We start from the raw sequence: 9,964 nt of genomic DNA, 5'->3' as shown, positions 1-9,964 counted from the left end.
TTTTTGTGCCTCAGTTTCTTCATCTCTATAACAAGGATAATTCCTCACCTCATAGCATCGTTGTGAGAATTCAATGAGTTAATACATATAAAGAGCTTAGAACAATGCTGGGCACAGAGAAGGTGCTCAGGAGAAGTTAGCAGCCCTTATTCTTCATTATCATTGTTACCCCAGGGCCCAGGCCAGGAAGCACCTCCTCCTCCAGAAAGCCATGCAGGCCTGCTCTCCCCGAGGGACCTTTGTCACCTACCTCAGAAAGCCCGCATCCTGACCACTTAGCACAATAGGAATGTGGTTTAGTCACCTACTCTGTGCCAAGTGTTTTCTGTACCTCATCTCATTTAAGTCTGGCAGCACCTCTGTGGGGCAGGATTATGATGTCCTTTTCACACCAAGGCCTCAGGCCGCCAAAGGGTTTGCGCAGGGCCCAGAGCATAGGGGTTGAGTGTGCCCAGAGCCTGGGGAGTCAGAATGGGAGGCCAGCACCCTGAGACCACGGCACCCTTGGGGAGCGACTTTGGTCCGCAGTGAGAAGGGGGTGGGGTGGGTTCCTCATTTTACAAAGTTTACTCACCCTGGCTAATGGAGGGTCACTGACTTGGGGGAGGAATGGGTGGGGACAATGGTGTCTTCTGGTATCTGGGGCAACTAGAGGCCATTGAGGGCATCTCAGAAAGCCTGGGTCCTGAAACTTGAGGGACTGTGGCCAGTTTCTCACCCTCTCTGCACCTTAGTTTCCTTATCTATACCCCGTGGTAGGGGTAGTGTCCTCTGGCTGGAGTGGCTGCCCATGGGTGAGCTGTTGTGGGGGCACCACTGCCCTCAGTGACAGAAAGAGTTCCTGTTCCAGTGATTTTTCCAGCCTGCCAGGACCAGCTGTCCCGTGGCTAGCCCAGGCCAGGCTTGGGGCAGGAAGGCAGGCACCATAGCTACAGGGTGATGGTGACACGGGTGTCTGCTCTGGCTATTCTGGGGTCTTGGGGCACAGGGTCCAGGGGTACAGTGGTGAGAGCAGCGGGCCCTCCCCTTCACCCTTTGGTGCCATTCCCCAGGTACCTCCAACAGACTGTCCCCTGGGGTGATGGAACAAGCACTGGGCTAGGAGCCAGGAGACCTGGGTGCTCTTGGATAGGCTCTGCCATCTTTCTAGGCTCCAGGGACTGCTCTGGTTCCCACTGCACTGTCTGCAAGGATGGTGGGCCTCGTGGGCACCCCCACTCTAGGTGTTTCATTGCAGACCGTGAGCGCATTGGGCAGGACTCAGCCTACGAGCAGGAGGGGAAGGTGCAGTTCGTGATTGACGCCGTGTACGCCATGGGCCATGCACTGCACGCTATGCACCGAGACCTGTGTCCGGGCCGTGTGGGGCTCTGCCCACGCATGGACCCCGTGGACGGCACCCAGCTGCTCAAGTACATCCGCAGTGTTAACTTCTCAGGTGGGGGCGCAGTGCATGGCACCACCCAACCCAGGTATCCTGGGCCATGCAACCAGGGAAAGGGGTCCTGTGCTCTGTGGGATGGGGTTGGGGGATCTCTTCAGATGTTTCTAAGGGGTGAAACCTCCCCAGATATTCCATGCAAGGATCTCCCCAGAGGCGTCTCTGCCCTGGGCTCACAATCCTCTCAACCTTTGGGAAAGGCTCAGCAAAGAAACTGAGTGTATGACACCCACTGCCCCCCGCCCCCAGGCATTGCAGGGAACCCTGTGACCTTCAATGAGAACGGAGATGCGCCTGGGCGCTATGACGTCTACCAGTACCAGCTGCGCAATGGCTCTGCTGAATACAAGGTCATAGGCTCCTGGACTGACCACCTGCATCTCAGAGTAAGCACCTGGGAGGAGGGCAGGGAAGGGTCCCAGGAAATGGAGGGAGTCACTCACCGCACCCCAACACTCAGGATGGGGGGCTGAGGGGAGGCGGCTCCTCAGTAGCCCTGATACCTGGAATTGCTGCTGCCAAGTTGGAGTTTCCTTCCATGCTCCCTCCCAGACCTCAGGGGGCCCTGAGGCCCCCACCCCAAGACAAAAAGGGCAGCTGGACTTCTACTTCCTGTCTGCCTCTGCCCTTTCCCTTGGCCTGGAGCCTTCTTGCCTGCTGCCCACTTGTAGGGTAAAAAGCTCTAGATAGACAATTCATACTGGAGTGAAATGACTCGAAGGTTTGGTGGATGTGAGGTAGTAAGGTGGGGAGGAGAGGGCTGCGTTTAGACAGAGGATGATGTCTTAAGGCAGAGGGCTCAGTCAGATGGTGGGAAGGGAACTATTTGAGAATTAGTCCTCCAGCACTGTTAAAACACGCTGGAAAGCCATCATTTTTCTGGGTATTACGGGGGAATGGGGAAGAACTCCTGGGTCCCCCTAGCCACGCTTTTTCATCTCACAGTTGTTCCAGGGACGTGGTGGCTTTCCCTCTTTGGCCCTTGGTGTCCCCAGCCATGAAATAGAGCAGTGTTTTAGAAAGAAAGGTTTTGTAGTTAGTTCCCCAAGAAAATGCCTATGGACTTGGTCCCTACCTTGCAAGGTGAAGAGGTAAGTGGTACTCAGGTAGGCACAATGTGACATCTAGATGGCCCAGAGAGGCTTCAGAGGCCCAGGTCCATGTCTTGCTTCAGCTGTCCTTGTTCCAGATCCTGGGAGAGATGCATCATGTCTCCACCGTCCCCTCTTGTAATAATCTCTTCTAGTGATGAGCCCTTGGAGCTCTTCAAAGCACTGACAATTGTCTAAGTCACAGGAAAGATCTCAGGAAACCCAGCCTGAGGGGCATTCCAAAGGCCACACCACACTGCGGAGACAGAGCCCATTCCTATGGTGGTGCTCTCGGGTTGTTGAGCAGAGGCAGACAGACAGACAGAATAGGGCAGACAGGAGTATTTGGCAAAGTGGGACGATGCCCTCAAGGGAGCCATGTCTCATTTTGGTGCAGTGGGTGGAGCAGTGGGGACCAGTGACTCAGTTACTAGTAGCAGTAGCAGCTAATCCTGGTTGAGCACTGCTGTGTAGAGCCCCTGTCCGAAGCATGTGACCTTACTGTAAGGATGATAGCCCTGTGAGGCAGGCGGGCACTATTACTACCCCATGCTACAGATGTGCTCAGCGAAGGCAGGGTTCGGGTGTGTGGGGGTTGCTGTGGACTCCTCCCCTGAAAGTCCCCTCCCTAGTAACGCAAGGTCCCTCCACCAGCACGGAGCTGGGAGGTGGGAGCAGATGAGGAGGGCTTGGACCTCAACTACCACATCTCCCCCAAATTCCCCTTGAGTGCTTAGTTTGGGCTGTGCTGTGAAGGCCACAGAGCAGGCAAGGCTCAGGGGGCCAAGGAAAAGGCCTACGCCTGCCCGGACTGTCTTCCTCCAGGATCTGAGGGGCCTCTCACAGCTGTGCCCACACCTCACTACTTCTCTTATAGATTCCACAGAGAACCACTGGCCCCCAGTGTGTCAGCCCCGTCTGGGGGCTGGAGATGCAACAGAGAAGCACACACAAAGTCCCACCCCTGTGGGGCTGATGTTCTGGTGAAATAAAAGCGTTTCCATTATGATTTCTAGGTGGAAGCCACCTTAAGTAATAAAGGGCAAAGTAGCTTCATATCTGCTATCATTGGAACAGATGGAAAACAAAAGCTCAGAGAGGTTGAAGCATTTGCTCAAGGGCACATAGCCAGCTCGCAACAGAACTGTGATCCTGGGGTTTGACCACATTCACTGCTCTTTCCACTGTAGCTAGAGTTTTCAAGCATACCCACTGTCACCCTGTACCCTCTGGGGAAAGGTCTTTCTCCTGCAGTCTCAGAGCTCTGGTGCACAGGAATTGTCCTGCCTTGTCATCCCCAGCACTGGTCATTGCTGTCCTCTTTGGCTACTAGGGGACCACATAATCCTGTCACACCCAGAGCCACAGGACAAGCTTCTTCCGTGAGGTTTTAGTCTCGCCTACCACGAGGCCATCTTCGGATTCCCCATCCCCACCCAACCCACCTTGTTCCTCAGCTCTGAAACCCTCACCTCAGTCCCAGATCCAAGTGGTTATTCTTTCTCTAGGAGTGAACAGCCAGCACATACATGGCACCAGTCCAGGCAGGCCCACTGCTCTCCAAGCATAAAACTCTTCCTAAGGGTCACTTTATGTAGAACAGATGCTTTGAATATGGCTCCCAAGTGTGGTCAGCTCCCTTTGCCCAGCGCCTGGAGCTCTTCTGGGGCCTCTTGCTTACTTTCCAGACTTTGGTAACACATTCATAGCTTGTGCCCATACTCCTGTGGCTCCTTTGCTCACAGCAATCGTGTCTTCAGAAACACGGAACGGTGACTAGCACTAATTTAGAGCAAGATATAGAGAAACACTAACCTCTGGGCGTGCATTAAGTGTCCTCTGATTAAACCTTTGTTTGTTGCTCTCTGCTGACCCCAGCTCCCTGTGCTGCCTGGAGGAGTCCCCGTGGGCCGAGCCATAGGCAGTGCTTCTCCAGCTTGCACTCAGATCACCTGGGGGTCTTGTGAAAACTCAGAATCTGAGTTAGTAGGTCTGCGGTGGGCCAAAGTTTCACTTTTCCCACAAGCTCCTAGGTGATGCTGATGCTGCTGGTCTGGGGGCCACTATTGAGTAGCAAGGCCTTAGGGCCTGGGAGTCAGAACTGGTGAGAGCTCTCTGCTCTGCTGTGTGACTCTGTCACTGCTGCTCTCTGAGCTCAGTCTTCCTATACAACCTTTGAGAGTTTTGGACTCAGTCAGGATTCCCCACAGGTCAGCCATATCCGAATCATGCGGGCGAGCTCGTTTAAATCCAGCTTTGGATTCAGCAGGTCCAGGGGGGCCCAGGCAGCTGGATTTTTAACCAAGTGACTGGGTGATTCAGGTGTGGGGCTATACGGTGCTAGCCGGTGGGGCAGTCCAGGGCACTGGGGGCGTGTCCTGAGGCCCACTCCTCAGGCATGTCCACTGCTGTCATTGCCAGATAGAGCGGATGCAGTGGCCGGGGAGTGGGCAGCAGCTGCCCCGCTCCATCTGCAGCCTGCCCTGCCAGCCAGGCGAGCGGAAGAAGACAGTGAAGGGCATGCCCTGTTGCTGGCACTGTGAGCCCTGCACAGGGTACCAGTACCAGGTGGACCGCTACACCTGTAAGACATGTCCATATGACATGCGGCCCACAGAGAACCGCACCGGCTGCAGGCCCATTCCCATCATCAAGCTTGAATGGGACTCACCCTGGGCCGTGCTGCCCCTCTTCCTGGCTGTAGTGGGCATCGCGGCCACGCTCTTCGTGGTGGTCACCTTTGTACGCTACAACGACACGCCCATTGTGAAGGCCTCTGGCCGAGAGCTGAGCTATGTGCTGCTGGCAGGCATCTTCCTGTGCTATGCCACCACCTTCCTCATGATTGCGGAGCCCGACCTGGGGACGTGCTCTCTGCGCCGAATCTTCCTGGGGCTCGGCATGAGCATCAGCTATGCAGCCCTACTCACCAAGACCAACCGTATCTACCGCATCTTCGAGCAGGGCAAGCGGTCGGTCAGTGCCCCGCGCTTCATCAGCCCCGCCTCTCAGCTGGCCATTACCTTCAGCCTCATCTCGCTGCAGCTGCTGGGCATCTGTGTATGGTTTGTGGTGGACCCCTCCCACTCAGTGGTGGACTTCCAGGACCAGCGGACGCTTGACCCCCGCTTCGCCAGGGGTGTACTCAAGTGCGACATCTCAGACCTGTCGCTCATCTGCCTGCTGGGCTACAGCATGCTACTCATGGTCACGTGCACGGTGTACGCCATCAAGACGCGTGGCGTGCCAGAGACCTTCAATGAGGCCAAGCCCATCGGCTTCACCATGTATACCACCTGCATTGTCTGGCTTGCCTTCATTCCCATTTTCTTTGGCACCTCACAGTCGGCAGACAAGGTGAGTTGTGGGTCTGGGGGGCAGTGAGCGGGATGAGGGCAGAGAGCAGGAGGCAGCCTCTGAGGGCTGGCTGGCCTCCCACTGTGCTCCAGAAGTGCCTTTTTTCATGCCTCATTCTGTCTTCTCTGTTGATTGCAAGTTTTTTTTTCTCCAGGTTCTGGGTTTTCTCTCCTTTCTCCCTCCCTTTCTCTCTTTCTGCCTCCTCTCCCTTTTCTCTCTTTATCTCGTCTCTCTCTCTCTTTCCCCTCTCCTTCCTCTTTCCTTCCCTCCCTCTTTCTAGCCTCCTCCTCTCTTTCTTTATCTCTCTATCCCTGCCTCTCCCATCTCCTCGCTTTCTCCTTCCCATCTCTTCACCTCCTTTCTTCCCCCTTTTCTCTCTTCTTCCTCTTTCTTCTCTATCAGCCTGGGAGACTGCACCCTCATTCTTCTTTCTTCCTAGACTCTCTTTTCCCTTACCTCTCTCTCTACTCAGCCCCATCTTCCTTTCTGTCCATTCCTCTCTTCTTCCTCCTCTGTCTGTCTCTCTCTCTACTCACACAAGATCCACCTGGGCCCCGATGTGGGAGATGTATCAGGTCCTCTCTCTCCCTCTCTCCTTGGCCCCAAGCTGCCCTGAAACTCAGGATCCTGGGGCCTGACAGTGTCAGCTGAAGGCACTTCCTTCTACTGGCTGAAGGCAGTGTCAGCTGAGGGCTGCCACCTCCTGGCTCTGTCAGGCCATCCTGGACACACCTCAAGGGCCCTGTGGACTCTGTCCATGTCCCAGCATGGCACTGCCTGGGTTCTAGGGGATTATCTTGAAGAACTGAAGAATTGGGAGCCACGAAAGTAGAGGCTGGAGACAGGGATGACCATGGGGACCCAGGACCCCAGTTCCTGGTCTGAGCTCTGTGTAGAACTGTGGGATCCTGGGCAAGACAGCTGACCTCTCTGCCTCAGTTTCTTCATCAATAGATTGGGGCCATGATCTTTCCCTTGCAGTCCATACAGGTGTTGTAATCATCACATGACACGATGGGAGTAAAAGCAGTTTACCCACTGTACGGAGACTGGGGCTGAGGAGGGTGATGGGGTTGAGGTCAGAGGGATGACAGGGCAGATGCTCTAGGATCCTGTAGCTGTGGGAAAGATGTCAGTGTACCCCATGAGTGAGAAGGGAGCCATCGTGGGGTTGTGAGCAGTGAGGGAGGCATTGATGTAGATTTAAAAGGATCCCTCTGGTTGTTGGGTGGGGCCCTGAAGAAGGCGAGCTGGGGTCAGGGTGCTAGAGCAGAGGTTACTGAATAATCCTGACAAGAGGCTGCTGGCAGCAAGGGTGGTGAGGAGCAGGGGATTCTGGATGTGTCTGGTGGTGAGGCAGGCGGATTTCTGATGGATTGCATGTGAGGTGAGAGATGCAGAGGAGAGTCGAGGATGACTTTGTGTTTTTCAGTGTGAGAATGGGAAGGAAGGAGTGTCGTACACTAAGGTGGGAAGATGATGGAGGAGCTGGTGTGAGGCGGAGATCAGGAGGTCCTTTGGACATGCTAAATTTAGGATGCTTGTTAGATGTCCAAGTGCAACTGTCAAGTCAATGGTTGAATACACAACTCTGGAGGGGCAGGCTGGAGGGATGAGGGGCAGGCTGGAGATGTATCTGGGAGAGTCATCAGCCTATGGGTAGCATTTAACGCCATGAGCCTAGATGTGAGCTCCTACAAATGCTTGGCTTTCAGTGAGGCTGATGCCAAAACCATGATGGTTGGGCACTTGTCTTCTGCCAGACACTTTACTTGATGGCCAGCAGGTCTCACAACAGCAGGCGAAGGTAGGTATCACCATCCCCATTTATAGATGAGAACATGAAGGCATAGAGAGGCAAAGTGACTTGTCAAAGATCACACAGCCAGTAGATGGCACAGCTGGACATGACCCTATCCTGTCTAACTTAGGAGCCTCCAACCCAGCCCGTGCTGACCCCCTGTAGCTCCAAGACACCTCCCCCACCTTGGAGCTTCCTTGGTGGGTGCCCATCTCTTCTTTGACAGTTCCTCAAAGGCAGCAGCTGTGCCTTCCACTCTGAATGACTTGGACTGGGCCCCCAGAGGCCTGTGGCCTGTCTTCCAATGCTGGCCCTGTGGGTTGGGGTTCTCAGAAGATTTCCTTGGGCTGGCAGTGAGTGCCCTAAGGTCTGAGACCAGGCATGGCTCCAGGTAACCCCATATACCTGAGCCAAAGCAGCCACCAGGCCAAGCTTGCACTGAAAGCCAGGTCTTCAGCTCCCACTAGGCCTTCGGAAGGTGCCCCCCCCTGCCCCCACCGAGGGCAGGTATAGGCAGAGGCTCCTACACCTTCCAGCACCAAGGAGGCCCACGAAGCCAAAAAAGGATACTGCCCTACATTCCAGGAAGCTGGCATCTTGAGAAATTACCCTTGGTAGTACCAGGAGGCCTCTTCCAACACCTCCTCAGAGTAGAGGCCCCTGGCTGGGAGGCCAACAGCAGGGTGGTTAAGCCTCTCACTCTGCCTTCCATCATTTCCTCAGGTTGCCTGCCTGTATACTGCCCCCTAGTGGGGTCCCTGCCATCCCAGGATATCAGACCCTCCCATTTCCAGATGCTGGGGCCCAGCTTCCCCAAAATCTCTCTAGGTGACCTCAACTACCTCTGATTTCTCCCTTTTTAGGTGGCTTCTCTCAGCATTGATTATGAAAAGGAGACTGTGAGACGATCTCTTCTGAGGCCCAGAGAGGAACAGGGCTTTGTACCATGTCACACAGCAGGCTGGCCTCACACCAACATGTGGCCATAAGATCCAGCTCTACTCCTGATGGCGTGGGACATGGGACATGCCCCCCTCTTTCTCTGGGCTTCTGCATGAGGAGAGGGTGTAGGAGATGAGCTCTGAAATCTCTGCCAGTTCAGGCCACCAGGCTTCTTAGAGGCTCAGGCGACCCTGGGGCTGTATCTATACTGTGCCATGTCATAGCTACGAAATGCCCCAATGGAAGCTGCAGGTGTGTGTGTGCGCGTGTGTGTATAGATGGAGTGGCATAGGGCTGTTGTAGGGAGTTGTGGTATGGGTACAGAAATGCGTGTTTACAGATATGTGTGTGTGCGTGTGGGGGTATATGTGCACATTGAGGGGATGGACAGGTGTGTGTGCCAGGGGCCTCACGGATGCTAGTGTGTATAGGTGTGTAGATTAGGTGTGTGTGCCCAGCAGTGTATGTGCAGATGTGTGAGTGCAAGTGTGAGTGTGTACAGATATATGTATGTGTATGCATGTGTGTATACTCAGGTGTATGAAGGGTGCGTGTGTGTGAGCTGTGTGAGTCTGAGTCAGATAGGAGTGTGGGGTGGTGAGTTTGGGTGTGTGTGTGTGTGAATGCAGAGATGCATGTGTACACAGGTGTGTGTTTGTGGGCATGCATGTGTGCAAATGTACTTGCAGGTGCTCTGCTGTGCCTGTTCCCCCAGAGTGCAGGTGCTGGTGCAAAGTGGACCTGTCTGTACTACTCTGGTGAACAGGTGGCTGGATTTCCCAGTGTTAGCTCAGATTTCCAGGGCTTATCACCACCACTGGGCATCTTTACCCTGAGCCGACCAGAGCGGGGCTTTTGTACCATGTGGGGTTACTGGGCAGGACGTGGCAAGGGAAGCTGGCCAGGTTATGGAGAAGTTTATTTGTCTGGTTTGTACAGATTCTGAGGATCTCATTACTCACAGGTTTGGTCTAGGCAGAAGCACAGAGCAGGCAGGACTCCTCATTGGCCCTCACCATTGTCCCTTGCACCCTGCATCCACCAGGCCTTGCACAAAAACAGAAAAACCATCACCCACCTCCACAGCAGCTCCTTTCTGTGCCTTTTGCCCCACCTCAAGGACCTCTGTCTTCTATTAAACCCAGCCCTGATGACCTCCTTCCCCCTGTAGAGCACTGACTTGTGAGGCTTAATGCAGGATTCTTTCTGGAGGATGGAGTGTAGCAAGGGCCTGACGAGAGAAGGGAGCGGGAGTGACAGCAATTCAGGCACCTCCCGGCTGGGAGGTAGGTGGATGGTAGAAAAGGTGAAATCCTATCTCAAAGATGCCCT

The 9,964-nt window shown here is 54.6% G+C and overlaps 1 protein-coding gene across 2 annotated transcripts in view; it reads left to right on the top strand.

The window, feature by feature from the left end:
• GRM4 (glutamate metabotropic receptor 4) overlaps positions 1-9,964 on the top strand; it is a 115,116-nt gene that overhangs the window by 91,693 nt on the left and 13,459 nt on the right. For both annotated transcript variants that reach the window (XM_011373483.2, XM_011373484.2), the window contains 2 exons: positions 1,691-1,827; positions 4,954-5,889. In XM_011373483.2, the coding sequence (XP_011371785.1) occupies positions 1,691-1,827; positions 4,954-5,889 (1,073 nt within the window). The remainder of the gene's footprint in view (positions 1-1,690; positions 1,828-4,953; positions 5,890-9,964) is intronic.

This window comes from Pteropus vampyrus, unplaced genomic scaffold (assembly GCF_000151845.1).
Source record: "Pteropus vampyrus isolate Shadow unplaced genomic scaffold, Pvam_2.0 Scaffold225, whole genome shotgun sequence".
Classification (NCBI taxonomy): Eukaryota; Metazoa; Chordata; class Mammalia; order Chiroptera; family Pteropodidae; genus Pteropus; species Pteropus vampyrus.
This window is presented reverse-complemented; position numbering and strand designations above follow the sequence as displayed.